At 37.8% G+C, this 23,454-nt stretch overlaps 1 protein-coding gene across 1 annotated transcript; it reads right to left on the bottom strand.

Annotated features, from left to right (window-relative positions):
- Window positions 1-872: 872 nt before the first annotated feature.
- On the bottom strand, window positions 873-23,235 carry LOC120628569 (cullin-4A). The gene is made up of 14 exons (XM_039897004.1): window positions 22,828-23,235; window positions 21,816-21,958; window positions 20,908-21,128; window positions 17,799-17,987; window positions 16,524-16,670; window positions 15,069-15,255; window positions 13,432-13,624; window positions 11,832-11,982; window positions 10,599-10,749; window positions 8,923-9,144; window positions 8,237-8,344; window positions 7,644-7,814; window positions 5,958-6,110; window positions 873-4,477 (listed from the first exon to the last, which is right to left on the bottom strand). The coding sequence occupies exons 1-14, from the start codon at window positions 23,093-23,095 to the stop codon at window positions 4,382-4,384; spliced, it is 2,400 nt and encodes a 799-aa protein (XP_039752938.1). The 5' UTR covers window positions 23,096-23,235; the 3' UTR covers window positions 873-4,381.
- Window positions 23,236-23,454: the final 219 nt, after the last annotated feature.

Raw genomic sequence — 23,454 nt, 5'->3', positions numbered from 1 at the left:
TTTGAGTAATCTTAGTTGACATTGTTCACAAACGCAGTCGGAGACATCTGCTCACTCTATCATGTGAAGTGAGCGTGTTATGTCTGACAGCTGTTGTGAACAATCCCAGTTTTGAAATATCTTCAATACTTATATTTTTGTCACTGTCTCAGATATATACATACATAAGTAGGTACACGGGTTTTTTTTCCTGTTACCAGAATTTTAAATAAGACCTTGACCATAAATATTTATCTTATTGTTATAAGATAAATAGTTACGTGAAAACATGTCTCGTTGGTCCAGTGGTTAGCATGTTCCACTGCAGATCACGGTCCTGGATTCGATCCCCGGATCTGGCCAATGAATAATATTTTTTTATAAGAAATTCTCAGTACCAGCCTGGAGTTTGGAAATTCGCTGTGATTCACCCCGTGCCTCGGAGAGCATGTAAAGCTTTCGGGCCTGCGCCAGATCTCTTTTCGGTTGTGTCGGAGCCGTCCCATGGCTATGAGGGTGAGGCAATGTAGAGTGCACCTTTGTTTGCGCACACCAGTGCACTGTTTCCGGCGTATTTGGAAATTCTGGCAAATATACCACCGTAGTCAGTCATGGAGACTTTTTTTCTTTTGGATTGCAAAAAAATCAAAATTCAGGTAAAAATACGCTCTATGCGTTAAGAAGGATTAAAAGAAACGCATTTCGTGGCCCCAGCTGACTGCAATGCATGCCATCGTTATCGGTACTGGCGGATCGAGATTTGTTTTCAAATGTCTTTCTTTACATGCCGAACATTTATGGAAGATAGGTTATTTGTCTTTTGAAGCGTTGCTTTAAAAATTGCATTATAACGTGGCGTATTAAATGAATAACGTGGCGTAATAAAACAATTGTTGAAAATTATAAATAGTTTATTTTTTACTGGTGACCCCCCGAAGTGAACACAACAAGGATCAATATAGCAAAGTAACATTTAAATCTTACAACTAATACCACGGCAAACAAAGCGAAACTTTTAGTAACTAAAGGTTCATTCTAACACATCAGTCACGTCGCCTATCAGCGACTTATTAGAATATCGTTTTGTAATGTGAAATATCGTTCCCAGACACGGCAATACACTTAGTTTGGTGTGGAATGTAGATTGAACAAATTATAAATACAGACACACAGATTCTCCTGCTTTGCGCAGAGTGTAGCTAAGTAAGCTTAAGGTTCATCGCACGGAATTCCGCTAAGTAACGCCTGCTTCTATCCAATATTTAGTATTCGATATCTATCAGGTGATGAGACTGATATGTGGGAATGATCCTTTAGGTGGGAGGACATGGCGTAGTGTAAGTAAAAGATTTCAGTCAACTAGACGCGTCGGCCTAACGTAAAATTCGTGTGGGGAAGACTTCTTAACGTTTACAGAATTATATTTTCTCAACACTGATCGGAATTTGTCGATGACGTGACTGTTTATAAATAATGAAGAATAATAGAATGTACAATAAAATACAAAACAAAATCTTAACTTAAAACTGTCTTGTACTTGTAGGTTAATCAATTATTTAGTTCGTCAGATATTCTTTAATATATGGCGCCTTACCCGTCAAATATTATTCACGAATTTAGGGCCCTAACTGAATTAGTGCCCTAAATTAGTGGAATGTAATTACAGCTAGTGTACACTATTTCTGTAGCACTAGTTAGGGTCCTATTAAGTGCCCTATTTATCGAGTAGTCCTATATTTCTTACTACCGATTATTATTCACAAACTTCAAACAAGGCAAGACGAATTCTACTGGTAATGAAACTCTTAATTTATATGAATTTTGAAACATACTACAACTTTGGCAACTTTGTATACAAACTGTATATTTTTAAGTCATATTGTGGTATAAATTGTCATGATGTGATTAAAAGATAATATAGAATAAGGACCCTGAAAATTGAGCGTGAAAACTTGAACAGGTATGATGGAGGAGGGAGTATCTTCAGGAGGGTCATCGTCTAATATCACACGTTAAGTTGCTAGTGTGTTTTGCATCTTAGCTTGAATTAGTTTAGTCTTTACACACTGATACACTTTCACGTATAGTTGAATTGCGACAGTAGGATTTTAAACAGAGCTAAATAGATGAATGTTTATGTTTTAAGACAGTTCAATAACTGAAGCTATTTTTGTTAAACTTGTGTACAGTTTTGATTACATAAACATTAAGTTTTATTTGACTCCTTCGCCATGTTAATATGAATGGAAAGGTAATACTAACTTTTGTATATGTTCAACAAAACAATATGCGGCGAGAGAAAATGTCGTTGTGTGTAAAGGCTATTAAAGCTAGCTTCATATTATTGCTAGTATGTATTATTATAAGACGTTATATTAAGGCTCATAAAATTGGAATTTACAATTTGGTTATCTGTCTACCCTCAAATTTACTAGATGTCGTTACTTTAAAGAAAACAATAAAGCTACAATCTCGAATTAGGGTTCATTCCCACACATCCAGTTTCGTGGACCAGTCACCTTAAAGTTAAACTCCGTTTCTTCTTCTCGGTAGAATCTTCCTTCTAACTGACTTGACGTTTCAAAAGTGCTTATAAACTACTTGAAATAAATAAATAAAATTGGAATTTGTGGAATCTGTCCTTTTCCCCACTCCTGTAAGAAACCCCCCCAGCGCCGGGTGCTTCGGCGTGCGCTTTGAGAGCATATAAACGTTATAACAACCTATACTCCATTTTTTCTAACTTGTTATGTTATTATGTATACAATCGTTTCGTTACTTTTTATTGTAAAGTGTGTTTTAAAAATAGAAGAAAAACAAATATGTATGTTGAAATAAATAAAAAATCAAAAAAAATAAAAACATATATTCTTTATGAATGTATGCTTTTATCGTTTTTCCATATTTTCAAAATGATCTTTACATCAAAAAGTAACTGTTTACATAATAAGACAATTTAAAAAAAAAATGGAATTTAAGTAGTAATTAGAGTATACATGTCTACAATACAAGATCACTGTTTGTTAGTGCACTTTCACTGTTTGGTAGTTGGATACTAAAAGTTAGTTAGTTAGCATCCGACGCGTATTTAACTACTCAGCACTATTGTTAGCTAAGCGAATTTTTTTTTTAAGTCGAACACTATAAATGGGCGACCATAAGCGGACTTACTACGATCGCAAGAGCAGTATTATTTTACGCTCTTGTTTCAGTGTTATAGTCTTATTTCAGACACGTCAAGGTACCCTCGTTATATAAAACTGTCTTTTGAAAATTAAACTGCTTTATGCGATGGTAGTGAGCTGCTTGTCGCCGCTGACCGACGGCGAAACTGATGTGTGGCAATGCACCCTTAAGTACGATTCAGTTCAAACGCGTCGCATGGAATCGCGTGGAGTCGCATGCACCCGCATGATGGAGAAAATTCAAAGGAATGCAAGAGCATACACCCGAATACCGCAGCATGCTTCCGCATCTATTCGCAGTCTTTTGATTAATCTAAGTCAAGGCCATCCGAGTGCCAAATGTGAGGTTCTCTACCTACGCATAATCATTCGATAGCGTGAAAGTTAACTACAACTTACATGGTATCGAAGGAGCGCCGTATAGTTACAATATTGGGAAACAGGCTTGTCACTAGATGGCGCTCATTTTATACCATCTAAATTGCACTTAACTCACACTTGGCACTCGGATGGCCTTGACTTGCATTGGTGCATGCTGTCGCAGTTCATTAAATTTTCTCCATCGGAAACGTGGGTAGAAAATTTCACAATCCGCCCCTCTCCGATGGTAGCAGAGAGAGATGGAATCAAAAGCACGCGGCGGCATACGATTGCACCAGACAGTTTTCCTGGTACATGCATCATTATAACCAGCCAATACCCTTAGTAGGATAAGCCCGCTCGCAATCGTGATATTGTTTCCGAGCTGTCAAGAAACGAATCGAAACTGTCAAGAGTAAAATAAAATTTATTTCTATGGTTATATTGCTCAAATTTGCTCACAATTCTACAACTAGAAAGTTTGGCATAACGTTTGTAAAATAAAAATAAAAATTAGTAGCGCATAATTTGCGATTCTAATATGATAGACATTAAATCCATTTTACAATGACGTAATTGTTACGCGCATGCGTTTCTTCGTTTGCGAGCTGCAATTCTTATATGAGAAGGGTTTAGGCCATCGTTCACCACTTTGGCCGAGTATATATTGGTTGACGTTGATAACATTGCGGAAAACTCTCGGGCAAGTCTTGGTGTATGCATTGAGAGCTAATATGGACTTTAATTCTGTGGGGACGCATTTGATTTCCTTCATTGCATGCGGATTGCGATGCGGTGCGGTGCGATGCGATGCGACGCGGCGCGTTTGTTGGGAATAGTTTATACGCTGCTGAGTATTACGCGACGTAGTTGTATTGGTTGGGGTTTTCCTTATCGCGTTCCATGTAGTCTCTGTCGATTAGCGACTCTATGCGCTTCTTGAGGTCCGCTGGCTGTGGGGGAAAGAAACAAATGTTTACGTACGCTTGGAGCAAAAATTCATATATGGGAAAGTGTGTGTTTGGTTTTCCTTACTTCACGCCCTAAGTAAACCACCACTCGACTTGATTTTTTGCATAGAAATAGTTGAAATAACATAGGTTACTTTTTATTCCGGCAAAATACGCGTTTCGAACGGGAATTTGTAAAAAAATATCCATATATATGTTTTGTAATAAAATATCTAAGAACGCTGCATTTATACACACATGTGGTGGAGAATGGCTAGTTTTATTTTAATTGGTTATATTTCTTATGTTTATGTTTTGTCATGATCTGCAGGGCTAGCAGGCGGGACGGGCAGGAGGTAAAAATTGTATCCCTTGAGAAGGTATATAATTAACGTGCCCACCTGCTAAATCACCGGAACATGGAATAGGAGAAGTTTACCCCCGTTTATTAATACACATATATTATTTGGATATTATTTCACCTCGTGTGCCAACGCTCTGAGAGTTGATAAAGCTGTGGGAGAAGATTGTCTCCATGCCCATGCTAGCCGTGCTGGTTTGTGTGTTAAATATAGAAAAAAAAAACTTTTCCTACGTTGCTCTCCATCCTTTCAACTAACTCTATGCTAAAAATCACGTCGATTTGTTGCTTACTTAGGGTATAAAATTAAGAAAAAGAAAACTAAAAAAGAAAATTAAGCTTAATTTGCTATACTCCGCGAAAAGCAGGAGAATCTGTGTGGTGTAATTTATAATTTCTCAATCCTTATACTCCACACCAATCAGAGAGTATAGCAAATTAAGCTTAATTTTCTTCATATATCTGCCACCAGCAGTCACCACACGGCACCACCAGACTCTGTTTGATTAAATAAAAAATACAAGACAACGACTTAACTTAGAAAGCTTTAGACTTCATGTGTGTCTTGTCATACAAGACATACATGAAGTCGCAATAAAGAAAAATGGGCTAAGGATATAATCGAATAATGTCCCAGACAAAATAATTATATACATTTAAAATAAATTATATATTATTATTAGTCGTATATGTCCTACTGTCTGTCAGTCTATATGGATTATTGGTCAGAGTACCATGTTCGAGATTTTCTACCTACGTTGTCTAGTTCGATCTCGAGAAAGTTAACTGCGCTTTATATGGTAAAGTCAGAGCGGCATCTAGTGTCAGTACGGTTTCCCAGTATTGTAACTAGATGGCGCTCCGTCGATACCGTGTAAATCGTAGTTAACTTTCACGCTATCGAATAAGTATACGTAGATAGAGAACACTTGGCACTCGGATGGCCTTGGCCTTCCATACAACATCGCTCGGAGAACCGATGGACGTTGGGGTACCAAGGTGCTGGAAACAGGCGACCTATGTCCAGCAGTCTTTACAAAAGATATCGATAAAGTGATGGGGTAGAAAATCTCAGACATGGCAGTCAATAACACCAGATCCTCGTGTATTAGAGCAGGTTACCTTGACGGGGAACTTGAGCTGGTTGTACAGCTCCGAGATGAGCAGGTTGTGGCAGAGAGTCTTGCGCATCTTCATGACGCGAACGATGGCCGCGTCGATCTGGTACTGCCGGTCTTGGAACACGCGCTCCTCAGTCGCCTTTTGCTCTTCACTCTGCGGGAGGACATCAGCGTCAACATTATTGCACTTAAATTAATTATGGTCATCATATCAACCCATTACCGGCCCAGGGCACGGGTCTCCTCCCACAATGAGAAGGGTTCAAGCGGCATTCCACCACGCTGGCCCAGTGCGGATTGGTGGACGTCACACGCCTGTATGGAGAACTCTCAGGCATGCAGGTTTCCTCACGATGTTTTCCTTCACCGTTGAAGCATATTTTAATTACTTAAATAGCACATAACTTAGAAAAGTTAGAGGTGCGTGCTGGGATTCGACCTCCGCCCCCCGAAAGTAAAGCCGAAGTCCTTACTGGGCTATCACCGCTTCCAAAAAAACCTCAAATATTCTTTATTCGTGGAGGCATATCACAGGCACTTATAAAACTTTAATACATATATGTTCACATAATTGTGAGGTAATGGTGATTACTACGTTCGCCAAATTAAACCTAAAGCACCACAACAAACTTACCTGGGTATTTTTTTTGTTATCACCATCTCACAGTTAATTAATATTTACCTATGAAATAAGAGCAATTCAAGCCAGAGCTTAAACGATTTAAGTAATCCTTAATATAATAAAAGGATTTTTATACTAGCGTTTTATGTAAACTTTGAACTTATTCAGAGACATCTCAAATATTTCATTCGGTAAATTGTTATAAAATAATATATAATTTCCCTTGAATAAATTATTAAATTTATGCACCCTGCAGTAAACTGTACGATGGTTTAATGTTTATTTCTAATATATTGTTATAGTCCATTATTATTTCCAGTAGTAGTGCTTTAAGTAGTATAAGCGGTGATAGCCTAGTGGTCAAACCTTCTACCTCCGTTACGGGGAGGCCGAGTTCAATCCCCAGCACAAACTTTAATAATAACGAGTAACGTTTTTTATTTGAGCAATTAGCTATCCTGAGAGTTCTCCAAAGTTTCTCAAGGGCGAGGAGTGAAGTAGAACAATACGTTACGCTATAAACCCTTTTCAATGATGGTGATGACGAAATATACAGATTTTATTTTTTATTTTGTTCTGACCCTACACAGTGAAGGCAAGGTGACTTCTTTTCCTACTTTGTAAAGGTGGGCGTTTATTCATCTTAGACAGTTAACAATGCACATCGGTCGTTATGTAGCGATAAGGCTGCCAAATTGAAAACACAAGACTGTATAAGCGGCCTTATTTGTTGTCTTTTTTCTTATTTTTCTATACTTTTGTTTGGTGTGTGAGCGGGAACGATATACTCGTTTGTAACGTACGGGAGAAGACGCGCGGGGGGCCAGGCGAGACGACGGGTACATCGCACGGACCACCGACGACGCGTACAACGATTTGTAGACAATCATTCCCAACGTTGTTATTCTTATTAAAATCAGCTTTATATACAGTCCACTTAGTTTCATTTATATAAAACACAACAAAGCGGCCGTGAGGACGCCAACAGTGTGCAATAAAAGTGCATTCATTCATTCATACATTCGATTCGCATGGTAAAATCATTGCTAGCTGTAAGTCACTCACCGTCTCCTTCATCTGGATCTGGTTGATCTTGATGCGGAACAGCTTGTTGGTGAAGTCCGCGTTGAAGGCGAACTGGTCGCGGTCCTGCACGTCGCGGCCCTTCGGCGTCTTCGTCACCACGCGCGCTTTACCGCACGCCAGCGACTGCAAGGTCCGACGCAGCTCGCCTTCCTGGGGTGACATGCACGCTTTATGCCTGTTTTCACTAAACTTAGGCATCGCCTAAATAGAATGCCTAGTGATTCAGTTGATGTCTACAACGTGTAACCGAATTACGAAATAATGTTGAAGGATGCATAAGTATCGTTCATAAGGAAACACCCTGTAATAATATGAAATCAAAAGGAACATTTATTTTTCCATACAAACGAATTCAAAACATTGTAAGTATTTACTTTTGACAACCCTATTGAAGAGAAGACCGAAATGCGCATAGTCCCTACGCTAAAAAAGTGGCAGGAGTCACTTGATTTTAATTTTGCATATGATGTTAGGGCTGTATCTGATTTATTTCAGTAAAAACTATGGCAGTGGTTAACTCAAAAACTATTAGTTTCACAGATAAGTCTCAGTGAATCTCACTGAATACGTACCTCTATATTCGTAGCTGTTTTGATGTCTTCAAAGGAGAGATTGTCCCCGTCATTAAATAATAGAAGGACGAGGGCTTGGAATAACGATACTTGTAGCTCTTTGTTACCCTGGAAATAAAATGTTACTTAATTAAGATAACATACAGCGTCAGTCATATTGTACCGTTTCGTTAATAAAGTCGATCACATAACTTCCCACTTTTACAGTTGACTTCAACAATACATAATCGGAAAGGCAGTTTGTTCATTACTAATTTAAACATACACTTTCATTGTAAAGGTCAAAATATCGTATGACGTTTTGTATCTGAATATAGGACTGGACTATTACATTTAATTATTTTTATTTGCTCATGTCATGTAATAGTTAGAACGACATGTAGTATTTATCTTAATTTGTATATTATCTACATATTAACTTTCGATATCGTAGAAATCTAATTAATCTGGTAATTTCGTATGATTCAAGCTGTTGAGTATGTTTTTTTTTTAAATACCTAATTATTTTCACAAAACAATCCAAGGAAAAGCAGTATCAAAGTAGAAATAATATGTATATTATATGTTAGCATACTTTGTATCTTGGAAAAATATATTCACTGGAAAACAATATAGCAACAAAGGTCAGTACCCCTGCTTGGCGAAGACCAACCGCTGAAGACCTACATGCAATTAATGTCTCATACCTGTGCAAAGTGCGCCCTAAGTACACAGTGCCCCAGTGTGGCTTGCCACTGCAACTTCCTGCCCGAGTGCTTGGCCAGGTAGAACTTGGCGAAGTGGTCCTGATGTCGGGTCAGTTCCGCCGGCAACCGGACCTCGACCGGGGGGTATGTAGGCCAGAAGCCCATTGTAAGGATGTACACCGACAGCTCAAGACCGACGGTCTCCTGACTTGCCGCTAAGTGCTAGAGTAATCGTAATATAGATGTAAGCATAATGTGAATGAAATAGTTATTTATGCAACTGTTGCATAATAAGGGGTATTAAAACCTGAATTTGGGTATAATAGTATCACATGAGTGCTTTTATATCTAGTTATTAACAGTTGCATACAAGACTTTATCAACACCCTGAATATAAATCCTCTATAAATGATTCTGAAACAGTTAGCTTACTGCTGACATATTGGATAAAAGCAGGCGTTACTTTGCGGAAATCCATAATATATTATGAAAATTAAGCTTTATTTGCTATATTCCGCGAACAGCAGGAGAATCTGTGTAGTGTAATTTATAATTTTGACTTTACAATCAATGATTGTTAAGTGCAAGTGCAATCAAAAAAAGGACTTAAGAATAAATATTTTCGTGATATAATTATTATTAATAATAATAATAAAAATAATTATATAATTATTAAGTAAAGAATTATTCATTGTAAAGTCAACATCTCCTGAGGATGCTCCGTTTTCGGAGCGAAACGTGCGTAGAGGGTACATTGCCGAAGATCTGTTTGGTGTGCAGTATAAGGATTGAAGAAATTATAAATTACCATACAGATTCTTCTGCTTTTCGCGGAGTATAGCAAATTAAGCTGAATTTTCATAATACTGCTTACATAAAAACACCCAGTTCTAGTAACCTAATATCATATACAAATATTAAAGTATATTATATTTATTATTATAGTTATATTATATGAAAGCTCTGACACTGCTCGGCGTTTTATATTATTAACTTATGAATGTGTATTGTTTTATATAATACGTCAAGGTTTCTTATATTGAATACAAGGATGAAAACCCAGTCTTAAAGTGCAATGCTAAAATAGTGACAGGGAAGAAGGCCGAACGAATAGTTCCTGAGCAAACTCACGGAAATATAACCTGTAGATAAACCCCGACAAAATGGCCACTTTAAGACTTATCCAAAAGTGGTGACTCCTTGCCTATATTTTGATTTTTTATTTTATTTTATAAGTCTACTTCAAGGATTTCTATGGAATTTTAAAAAAACCTTTCTCAAATAAATGACATATTGTTGTTTAGGGCACAGTACTAAATATATTCTAACAACTCAATATCGCATCGCAACAAAGACAACATTTATTAGCCTCTCCAATGACTTTAACACTTAGAAGTAGTCGCATAAACCGATAGTTTCCATAAAATATTATAACATTAACCACAAAATGTTTCAGAGTTTAACTAAAAATTATTCTTAAAACCGCGAATTTTAACGTGAAAAATGTCTGTCACACTATATTTCCTGTAATGTCTGCCAAACTATGCCGTTAAAACTATTGCACACGAGATAAAAAGTTATTACGGTATACCTCCGCTTTTATCTAAGCCCACGCTAGGGGGGGTTATATGTTTTTTAAACATATAATTTTTAAAAGGCCTGAATAATAAACATACCTGCTTATAAGTAATATTGATGTCTTTGGACAGTTCCATATCCTTGAACATGCCCTCCAGCTTGCAGGTAAAGCCGCCTCCGCACTCCTGTTTTAATTTACTAAGCATCGACTTCTCGGCGTCCACCGACGCAGATTTGCCCACTAGTAGCCTAAATTAAATAAGAGGTTTAAATTGATTATAATAATTCCTACTTTTGACCGTTGTATATATAAACTATTTTACTCATTTACCGTATGGTATTGATATTAAGTTGTAAATATGTACCTAGTTTAAGTATTCCATTTTATATTATTCACATCCTTTCCTGATCCTAATAATTCAAAATTCCGTTTCCTTTTTTACAACTTAGTTTTTTATTCTATCTATAAAGTTTCCTCGTTTAAAAAAATATATATAAATAAGCAGCAGAACCAATGCACCAAAAAGAAGAAGAATTTATTTATTTATTCAAAGCACCACTAATAGAATCGCTTGTAATACATTGACATATTGTAATAGCATAAGGTATTAGAAACAAAAAGTCGGCCTTATCGCTAAGTAGCGATCCTTGCAGGCAACCTTAGGATTAGGAAAACTAAAAAGAAAAGCGAAAAGGTTGGGGTAGTATACAAAAGGAAAAACCAAGCTAATTCTATATTAATTATTTTAAAAAGAGAGATAGAACTATATTATTGCACTAAACAAACAAAATCTGACTAGCCAAGTATTTTAAGTAATTTTTGATCCGCGAGATTGTCTTGTGATATTAATTTCAATGGTTCGTGCATACTATGGCAGAACGTTTGCACGCTTTGGTAAGCCGACCCAAAACGACTGCCGACTTATACTGAAAGGCAACGTCGGCACTTCAAAGATACGGCACTTGTATTGTTTCATCGCGCTGAACTGATAAATTAAAATAAAAACATTATTTCGCAAACACTGTTTGCCGTGCATAGGTAACAACAACAGCTGTTGAAATTCTTCTGAAAAGTTAATTTCGTGCTTTTTTAGGACTTAAATGAACCTACATCCATGTCCGGTATAGAAGATATATATGTGCCAAGTATCATAAGGATTGAGTGGTTGAGCTGAAAATAGGTAACAAACCTACATATAAACAAAAAAACACTCTCGCATTTATAATATTAGTGTGGACGTTTTCGCCTATATAACAATAGATACAGAGACAACAAATTTAACACTGACGCCCTAGGTTGATAGACACAGGGTGATAGAATAACTGCATACCTTTTAGCTAAGTCCTTCTTGTAGAACGCTTCGAATACATCCTTGCCGTGTATGAAACGGAACAAAACCATTATCTTGTCCAGGAGTCTTTCTAGTTCTTCTTCTGTCGCCTCCTTGTTGCCGGCTCGGAGTTTGAGGTCGACGAATTTAGCTGAAACGGTGCAACAAGTATTAAGGTTTAAAGACATTTATTCTCAAAAGAAACAGAAGAAGTCTTTATGACACATACAATAATAAGCTAGGTTAACAAAACAAACAATAATACAAAATATGCAAAGGCGGCCTTATCGCTTGAAGAGATCTCCTCCACGCAACATTTGGTTGAAGAAACATATTACATAAAACAAATTTGTCTTAATATATATATTTCTTGTGTGCGTGTGTATGTCACACTGAACTCCTAAACGGCTGGACCGATTTGAATGAATTTTTTGGTATGCGTTTGGGTGGCACCCTGGATGGTTTGGATTCACAAATCAGCCCGACAGATTGCGCTGGGGTCCACTAGTTTATATATAAAAATCTTTATATATATATAGCAATATATACTATAAATATATAAACAGTTTCACTTAATGAGAAATTAAAATTATCATAAACAAGTGGTAATATATTATCTAGTTAGTGTGATACAAAACTAGCAGCTTAAAACTAATAACAGCTTTTAGTAGTAAAATAAAATTAAAGGTGGCGCGTTTATAAAAAAATTAAACAATGTTTTTAAGCTTATTTTTAGATTATTTAAAAGATTTCTCGCGTAAAATCTCTTTAAGTAGACTATTGTATAGTAGTGCTTTCTCAACCTGTATAGTATTGGTGTTAGGACAATTATTGTTCCACTCTCACTACTGGATTATTCATTGCCGGAGTAGTAACATGAGGCTCCAATTGATGGACGCAGGGCGGTACCGTTGCAGTATGTGCACCTGGCATGCCCTGTGAATTGTTGCTCTGTTTATATGCAACTGATTTTCACTTACCATCTGTTTGGTCCGTCATGTATTACTAGACGTAAAACCTAGCCATCGGTGAGAAAATTCAGAAATTATAAATTCCAAAATTGCCCCTAGCGGATTAAATTTAAGAACTCCCATTTATAAGACCCCACGCTGCGCCGGGGAGGTAAATGAAAAAAAAAATTGGTTGTCTGTAAAGTCGGCTTACTGACGATAGTTGAAAGTGACAACGTCGTAAGAAAATACTGATGGAATGGTTGCATTTTGGAAAAGAAAATTTTAATTTTATTTGTTTGACAGATATTATCGTTGCTATTGACACCACATTGTATAGAAGCTGTCCACGCGGACGCATCGCTCACTCAAGTAGGAGAGAGACAGATGTCGAACGCGGAGGCCGACTGTGCCTCTTTGTCGCTCGTTCCGCGCTCTCGCCTGTACTTCAAGCCTTGAATGGAACGCCTCAGAGCGGGGTAACGCCGCATGCGTCATGTTTTCGTGCGTGCAGCCGGCTCCATCGAATTATAAGACGTTGTCACGTCAAAAAATTCGTATTAAGAAAACCCCACAGCTAAGGCGACATAGGCAGCGCGGCGGCGTTACCAATGAAAACTGTTGAAACTGTTTCGGTCGTTCTGTATTACCTATGAGTTCGGCAGGCTTGTTCTGTCGCTGGTTGATGAAGTGCTCGAAGGCCTCGCGGATGGAGTACAGGAAGCGGTCGTTGCGCTGGAAGCACGCAGTCACCACATTGTCCAGTTGCTCCTTGAATTCCAGCAACTCTGCCACCATGGTCTTATCGCGCTCTGGCTCGATTACTATCGTGCGACCTTTTTTCTGGGAACAATAATTTTAATTTATCACTTGTGGATTTTCACAAATTCTGTCTTACACAAACCAGGAGCAAGCACTCCCTCACACACTAACATACACACACGAACACGCATTCTTAATTTTTCATATTAAATTGGTTTTATTTTTAATAAACAACTAAATTTCTGTATAACATGTCTATCCTTTTGTATAGCATTGTATCTTGTTTTGTTTGTATAACTACCTTCCTTTTACTTTCATTTATTAAGTTTATTTTAATTGTAATAGAAGAGCGGAGTCTTCTGACACAGGGGCAGTAATCCTACTCTTAAAAGAAGACTTCACCGATATATTGATACCACTTTGTTTATTACCGAAATAAACTATTTTTATTTTTTCATTAATTAAAAAAAACGGACTAGAGGTAATCAGAGCAAAGCTTGGAAGGAAGTAAATTTGGACAGCAAAATGGCGCAGTGGGCAGCTACCCTGCTTTCTGACTCTCAAGGCCGTGGATACGATCCTCAACTGGAAAAAGTATGTGTGATGAACATGCATTTTGTTATAGTGTCTGGGTGTTTTTCCGTATATTATATTAGTTGCCTCGTACGACACCGGCTGGTAGAGGAGGGGTGGTGACAACTGTATTCTGATATCTTAAATTGTATGTTGATGTATTCAACGTAAGCTTATAGAAAAGTCCTATTATAGTATAAAGGACTACGTAGTCGATAAAAAAGCTTGGGTGTGAATTATTGCTCTAACCAGGTTGCTCTTCTAATAATTTTAAATGACATTGTGAGATGATGATAGCAAAATAAAAAAAACACTCGGCTAAGTTTGTTGTGGGCTTCTTCTTCCTTGTCTAAGGACCAGGACGCGTTTGGAACCCTCGTAGCTTTAGTTTTAAGTTTACGAATGTGGTTATCGCCATCATCTCACTACCGTGTAATTCTTATGTACGCATCAAAAGTGCCACCAAAAGCATCAAAAGTGGGCCTGCTTGAATAAAGATATTTTTGACTTTGACTTTGATCTGCCGCCACCACACGGTATAGTAATACAATGTGTAAATGAAAACAGAAATATTTTTTCAGAGGCTTTAGGCTTTAGAGGTACCGTAACCTAACTAAGCCTTATCTGTGAAACCGAAACGGTTTTTGAGTAGACATCTGCCATAGTTTTTCCTGAAAGAAATCAGATACAGCCCTAAAAACACATCACTAATGCAAAATTAAAATAAAGCGGCTCCTGTCAATCTATTAGGTACTATGCGCGTGTCGGTCTTTTATATTTAATAGGGTTGTCATATGTAAACACTTAGAATGTTATGAATTAGTTGTATGGAAAAATAAACGTATTTGATTTTATGATTTAATATTTTTACAGGGTGATTCCTTATGAAATATACGCAACACCATTCAACAGTATTTCGTAATTCGGTCACACGTTGTATATGTATAACTACCTTGATGTAAGCATTGAAGTGGTTGCACAGTTCGTTGAGGCCGTCCTTCACACGGCTGAACAAGCTGTACAGTGTGGTGAGGTCTTGCTGGCGAGGCCCATCCATCAGCGACTCCAGACCCTTGCTGAGGATGCCCGCCAGGTGCTCGCTGAGGAGTTGGCGCTCGATTGTGTGGATCAATTGCCACCTGATAACACAAACAGAAAATTATAAATAGTTCTCCACGGGCTACTGATCTAAATCTGGGTCAAGATGTGAAATTATGGCTTGTTGTTGTTGCCCACATGTAGAATAAATAATGTTGTATACACTATCGGCAGCAACGTGCGCTTCATACATGCGCAAAAGCATTGCCTACCCTACAACTTTTATATTACTTGTATAGGAGGTCAATTTTTTCCATTTTATGCAATCTTTCTGCTTTATGCCTACCCTGGTCAAAAGCCCTGTGCTAGCCACTGACTATTGACATTACTTATTGTATCACCGGTGATAGCCTAGTGGTTCGGACTCAGCTTCACTTAGAATTGGGCCGAGTTAGAATCCCAGCACGCACCTCTAACTTTTCTAAGTTATGTGCGTTTTAAGCAATTAAAATATCACTCGCTTGAACTGTGAAGGAAAACATCGTGAGGAAACCTGCATTTCCGAGAGTTCGCCATAATGTTCACACAGGTGTGTGGAGTCCACCAATCCCCACTGGGCCAGCGTGGTGGACTAAGGCCGTAACCGCTTCTCATTGTAGAAGGTGACCCGTGCCCGTTAGTGGGTTGATATGGTGATTACGATGATGATGACTGATCTACACTTAGGTAAAAAAAGTGAGGAATTAAGGCTAACACATGTAAGATAATCAATTTTTTTTTTTTTTTTTTTATCAATGTTGTATACACTATTATTTGGTATTTAAGAAGGTTTAACTTAAGGTACTTTTGGGGTACCAAAAGCTTTTTAAAGAGTCTTTATGACCACAGAACAAGGCTTGTCATACAGAAGTCCAACGAAGCCGTCAAGACAGAGAAATCGAGAGGTGATAAATAAATAAATAAAATTATATTACTACAGTATACACATCGCCCCAAAGTAAGTTTAGCTTGTGGGTACTAAGGTTACTGATGAATATTTTTATGACTAATATACATAAATACTATAATCCACTATAATACATAAAAAACCCAAACACTGAAAAACATTAATTTTCATCACACAAACATTTTTAAGTTGTGAGAAACGAACCCCTTCCAGAGCTTGATGCGGAGTACAAACCCCTCCACATCAAGCTCTGGAAATTTAAAAAAAGAACAGGCACACCAAGTGCTTTGGCCGTATATTATAAGCAATATTTAACCTACTCGATAGTTAAAAAAAAATACATTTAGTAAACATAGTTTACTGCAGAAAGTGCATTACTAAGTTGCATTCTAAACTGTAAATAGAAGGAGCAAAGAATCTCACTTTGTACAGGGATCCAGATAATGTAGCAAGCGTTCATTTTCCTCTCTTAGCCGTTTCTCAACGTGTGCCAGGTATTGCGGCACGGCCAACTCGCGCATCAACCGCTGTCCTTCCGCCGCATACAGCCTCTCTGTTGCCAGGAGGAATCTGCAACAAACATGTATTCCGTTAAAATTATCAGTAAGGTGAGTAAGAATCTGTATGGTGTAATTTATAATTTCTTCAATCCTTAAACTCCACACCAAATAGATCCTCGGCAATGTACCCTCAACTCACGTACAATGAATAATTGTTAAAAAAAAATTTACGATTATTCATTGTAAAGTCATCATCTCCTGAAGATGTCGGAGCGAAACGTGCGTACATTGCCGAAGATTCGTTGCTGATGCGGAGTATAGCAAATTAAGCTTAATTTTCATATCATTTTTTTTTGTAACTTGATCGTCCGATGTTTCGAAACAAAGTGCTATGGTGGGTGAGCGGGAAGCAGGTTGTGAGGTCGTTCGACACATAGCGTACATGTTAGAACCTGTTTACGCAGCAAAAAATGTTATGGTAAACTCACAGAATGAATTACATACAGAATTCTTATAAAACCATTATTGTATGCAGTGCATTGTGTCCGAAAACAGTGAAAACACCGCGCGCACTCTCACTTTACACCCGCGGAATGTTGCCAGCCCACAAATGTTTTCTCATTTTCCCAATTTATGGTAAACATTTAGAGGTAAAATAATTACTTTTACTATTAACTTGCTTAGTGCTAAGTACTAACTGTTTTTTCGACAAACAACTCTAAAGCAGAGTTGTTTTTGATACTTAAATATTAGTCGTATACTCGGTTTCTGTATGTTCTTAATTCTGAGGGTAACCGAAAAATAATAAACCGTTTAAACCGAATAATATCCGGTATCCGGAAGCGGTGATAACGCATTGGGTAGGAGCTCGACTTCACTTTCGGGGGGGCCGAGTTCGAATCCCAGCACCTCATGCACTTCTATCTTTTTAGGTTATGTGCGTTTTAAGCAATTAAAATATCGCTTGCTTCAACGGAAGGAAAACATCGTGAGGAAACCTGCATACCTGAGAGTTGTACATAATGTTCTCAAAGGTGTGTGGAGTCAACCAATCCGCACTGGGCCAGCGTGGTGGACGGCCATAACCCCTTCTCATTGTGAGCGGAGAGCCGTGATCTGTATTGGGCCGGTGATGGGTTGATGTGTTCGGTGAAACCACGATTCGGCGCATCACTAGTGATAAGTACAGGTTCCTCACTTGTGCTCGAAGGCGTCCTGGTAGATCTGCAGGTCGGACAGCATGCGGAGCAGGCTCTTGAGCAGCGAGATGTCCACCGAGTCGCCGCCGCGCTCGCGCTCGATCAGCAAAAGCAGTCCGTCCACGGTGCGCGTCTGGATCAGCGTGTTCATGGCGATGTGGTGCCGGAACAGGTCCAGGCCCATGTCCCTGCAACCACGGTAGGACCCCAGTAGCTCCAATACCAGTTTCCCTGACAGATTTCTTCATTACGAAATTTATAGTGGTCAATCAGGAGGTCAGGTGGTCAGTCAGATATTATAGTGCACAAGTGAGTGTGTCAAGTCAAGTCAAAGTCAAAAATATCTTTATTGAAGTAGGCCCATAGGTGGCCCTTTTGATGCGTACATTACGTGAGAATTACACGGTAGTGAGATGACGGCGATAACCATATTCGTAAACTTAAAACTAAAGCCACGAGGGCTCCAAATGCGACCTGGTCTAAGAACCCCACAAAACACTTAGCCGGGTAAACTTAGGTGTGCAAACGCATCACGGCTAGCGAGACAATTATGTCCCCGGGGAAAGCTTCATTAACCCTTAGCATGGGCAGGAGACATTTATCTCCCCGGGGAAAAGATAAAAACGTATCTTCTCCCACAGCTTCATTAACCTTCGAGGCATTGGCGCACAAGTCGAAAGAGTTTCCAAATAATATGTATCATAATAATTGGGGGTAAAATTTTCCTATTCCATGTTTCCGTGCTTCAGCAGGTGGTAACGTTAATTATATCCCCTGTCAGGGGATATAATCGGGGGATATGATTTTTGACTCCTGCCTGTGCTAAGCCCTCAGGTGCACTCTCTATTCTTTCGCTGTCATATTACCAGTGGCGTTCGTACAGGCGTGTGCACTAAACAGGCTTATGTTTATGAAAATTAAGCTTAATTTGCTATACTCCGCGAACAGCAGGAGAATCTGTATCGTGTAATTTATAATTATTACAATCCGTATACTCCACACCAAGCAGACCCTCGGCAAACCTCTACGCACGACCCTCTACGCACGTTTCGCTCCGGAACCGGAGCATCCTCAGCAGATGTTGACTTTACAATTAATAATTGTAAGTCATATGATATTAAATGGAGAAATTGTCCATTACTTACACATGTTAAAAATACTTAAGAGTCGTCGTACGTTGTGTAACCGTATAACGAAATAATGTTTGAAGGGTGTATTTTCCATAAGGAATTACCCTGTAAAAATATTAAATCAAAAGAAGCATATTTACTGATACAAATAAACTAATTCATAACATTCTAAGTATTTACTTATGACAACCCTAGCAAAGATGAAAGACCTACACGCGCATAGTACCTACCCTCCGCGGCACGTACCTAATAAATTGGCAGGAGTAACTTTATTTTAATTTTGCATGTGATGTTAGCGGCTGTATTTGATTAAAAACGAGGCGTGCTTTCTATATAAGAGACGAACTTAAGGTGCATAAAATACACTTGCGATCTGTATACAAGACGTACTTTACTTGCATAAACGACACGTGCTTTTATATACGAGACGAACTTAAGGTGCATAAAAGACACTTGCGACCTGTATACGAGACATACTAAACTTGCATAAAATACACTTGCGACCTGTTTAAATTCAAATTCAAATTCAAATTCATTTATTTCAAGTAGGCCTACTTTATAAGCACTTTTGAAACGTCAAGTATGCATGTTTGTGTGACTCTACCACCGGTTCGGAAAGCAGATTCTACCGAGAAGAGCCGGCAAGAAACTCAGTAGTTGCTCTTTTCCAACATCAACATTTACAATCATTTTGCTATCTTGCGGGAGATGAGAGCGAGGCTGGCTGCTTCCATTCTACCTTGTCATTGAGGAATTCATCAAATGTATAGTAACCTCGCTGTACTAGATGCGTTTTTACACATTTTTTAAATGTATGCATTGGTAGGTCAAGAATTTCCTTAGGAATCATGTTGTAAAAGCGTATACTCAACCCAAGAAAGGAGTTCTGCACCTTTCGCAGACGATATGCAGATATCACCAATTTATGACCGTTTCTGGTAAGTCGATTGTTAATTTCAGCTTTTGATTTACTAGACGTACTCCACTTCTATAAACGACAAGTGCTTTCTAAATACGAGGCGTACTATACTTGCATAAAAGATACTCGCCACCCGTATACGGGATGTACTAAACTTGTATAAAATATATTCATGACATGTATACGAGACGTACTTTACTTGCATAAACGACGTGATTTTTATAAACGAGACGTACTAAACTTGCATAAAGGATACTTGCAACCTGTATACTTAACGTAGACGAACTTTAGTTGTATAAACGACACGTACTTTATATATACGATACGTTGATAGAAAATAGCATAAAAGACACTTGCAACCTTTATACGAGGCGTGCTATACTTGCAAAAAATACACTTGCAACCTGTATACGAAAGGTACTAAACTTGCATAAGAGACACTTGCGCCATACTCGACTTGCATAAAATACACTTGCAACCTGTATACGAGACGTACTTTACTTGCATAAAAGACACGCGCTTTCTACATACGAGACGTACTAAACTAGCATAAAAGACACTTGCGACCTCTACACAAGACATACTAAACAGGCATAAAAGACACTCGCAACCTGTACACGGGACGTATTCAACCTGAATAAGCAACACGTGCTTTCTATATACGAGACAGACTCAACTTGCATAGAAGTAGCTTGAGACCTGTTTACGATACGTACTTTACTTGCATAAAAGGCAGTTGCGACCTCTACAAAAGACATACCAAACTTGCAAAAAATTCATTAATATCCCTGCCCTGCCACTAATGCACAATGTGGCAAACATTAATGGAAAAATCACGTTATCAGAGACAAAACATGGGAGGAACATAGTAAGATTTATATTGTACAATGTCAACTCTCATTGTTATTCCGAACTAAACCTTTTTTGGCTAACTCCAAAGAATATAATATGTATGTACATAAGTACACATACAAGTATTTTCAAGCAACAATAGTTTTTTAAATATTAATTTTTTACTGCAGACTGTAATACAAAGATGAAGATAATTGCTAGTCTTACCATATAGAATGTATACTAGGATTCTGCAGTACATATGTTCGGTCAAGATATAGGAAGATGCTTCTGATCATGATCATTTGGCGGCAGTGCGCGCGCCAGCAGTCGTCTATCCTCTTGAGAAAGACCTGCCGGTCCATACTCTCTGACAGAAATTGCTCTATGTTGGACTTTACGTGAGCTTCTACTAGGTTAGTCAGGTTGACATACAGCTGGGATGCCATCTAGAAGGGAAAAGTTTATATATAAAGAAGCTGAAGGTTCAATGTAGAATAAACCTGTGCCCAAACAGTACACTAATAGGCTGCCAAATTAGTGATTAAAAGTATTTAAAACATTTTAGAAAAATACTATAATTAAGATAGGAGATATTATAATTGAGTTTTAAAATTCTGTGTTTAAAAAGTTCTGTTAAATGTTTCACATAACTTTTGGGATTGGGTAGGCAACATTTTTTTTCTTAACTTCTTTAAAATGACCTTTTTTATTACTTTTTAGAGTAAAATATTTAAAAGATCAATAATTAATCTTTTAAAACCATTTGTTGGGAAAAGATTGTTTCACATTAAAGTCAAGTAAATGTAGGCATCAATATAGAACCATAAGAGCCTTTTTTTTAACATGGCATAAAATTGGAATAGTTATGGAGTGTTATTTCAAGCTCAACAGCAACATTTAAAAGGTCCTGCCAATTTATTGAAGTGTGACAACCAACTATTCAGATATTTCGCCTTGTCTATTAATAAGGACCCAAGGACCTAGGATGTTCAAGATTTATAGGAATTAAATCGAATGTTATACAATATAACAATATATGCAAACTCTATGATGGTTAAAATAATGAATGTTCATAATAATTGTGTACATCATCAAAGAAGTTCAGTGCACATTTTACATGGCACAACTTATACCTTATGTTTGCACATATTTTCAACAGCCTGATACAATTCTTCTAATGAATAGGCAATAGCCTTGGAGGTTTGTATAGCTATGACAGCCTCTTTCAACTTGCTCCATGTTGTCTCCTGGTAGTTTTCGGGAAGATTTGGCTTGCCTGCGGAATAAGAAATTAGTTATTTATACGAAGCAAATAATGGTTAAATCTAATTAACGCAACAAAATATGAAATTCATTCCATATGCCACCACCCCTCCTCTTCCAATGGATGTTGTATGAGTCAACTAAGGGAATATAACAGAGTATGGGCAGAAGTATCCTCTGTATTACTTATAGAACAGAGAATACTTCTAAAATACCATCTACTAAGATCACCAACCCTAGGTGATTATGAGCCAACCTTCTGGTTGGTATAAGCTTTTAGTCCAACAGTAGACTGTAATAGGCTGTTGATGATTGTGGGATAGATTTTATTACATTTTAACTGTTTCTTAAGTCTGAGCAATGTCAAAGTTTCTGTATTATATCACAGCCTCAGTGACTGCACACACAGACTGCATGACAGCTGTCAACCAGCTATAGAATGACAGTTTTGATGCAGTTTTTAAGCATTGGCATTTGGCACAACTGCATCAAAACTGCAAACCTACTGCTGAGCCAGCTTCCAGTTAGTGAAGTTCTACCTAATGCATGATCCCACTGCATTCAGACTGCATTATGCATTACAAACACACAAAAACTGCATCTAAACTACAATTTTGCAGCTAATGTGCAGTTCTAATGCATTCCACATTTAAATAGTCTTATAGTCTGGCCCTTGTGCTTGCATAGGGTAATTGAGCTGAATGATAATTACCCTGGTGGGTACAGACAGGTTTTTTCGACAGAATGAACTTAATGTTATCGTTAATTCTAACTTCATTCTGAAGCTAGAAATAGGGTTAATAGGTAAAATACAAGTGGATGGATAACTTAGAAAAGACAACTGTCTACGTCTGTTATTTTATGGGCTTTCATTTAACTTACTTTTGAAGTTTTTTATAACTAACTTCTTTGTTGTCGCTCCTGGTTTACTCATTGACGAAGCTGAACTCGTTTTTACAGCACCATTGGAGTTCGGATTTAGTACCGAAAAGTTTGATTTCTTCTCGTTTGCACTCATATCTTCTGATTTTGTTTTTTTTGTGTTTAGATCCTTCTTGGTATGCTCGTTGCTGGCATGCGAGAAGGAACGTTTTCTGGATTGATTGCCACCCTCCTCGACCAACACTGTAGTTTTAGCTGAACCCGACATAAGAAAGCATGATATGGCTACAGCCACTACACAAAGCTATGCGATTAACACTATATATGTACAAAATACAAATCAAAATAAATGAAATCAGTCAATAAATCGCCACCATCAACATGAACACCACCATTTTTAAAAAATATTTTTTCTATTTTGACAGCCACAGGTTAGGAATAGTCTCAGATCTCAGAGACAATACTTTTAATGTTATCTGTGCTTTTGACATTTAATGTGCTCAGACACGAAATAAGTTGACGAATCTCCCTAGATGCGTCAACTTATTTCGTTTGGTATTTACAGCTACGTAATCTATTTAATATTATTATAAATAAATCATACGTCAGCTAAGGTTCTTGATAGTT

This window comes from Pararge aegeria, chromosome 2, assembly GCF_905163445.1.
Source record: "Pararge aegeria chromosome 2, ilParAegt1.1, whole genome shotgun sequence".
Taxonomy (NCBI): Eukaryota; Metazoa; Arthropoda; class Insecta; order Lepidoptera; family Nymphalidae; genus Pararge; species Pararge aegeria.
Note: the sequence above shows the minus strand (reverse complement) of the source record. Positions and strands in the feature narration are given on the sequence as shown.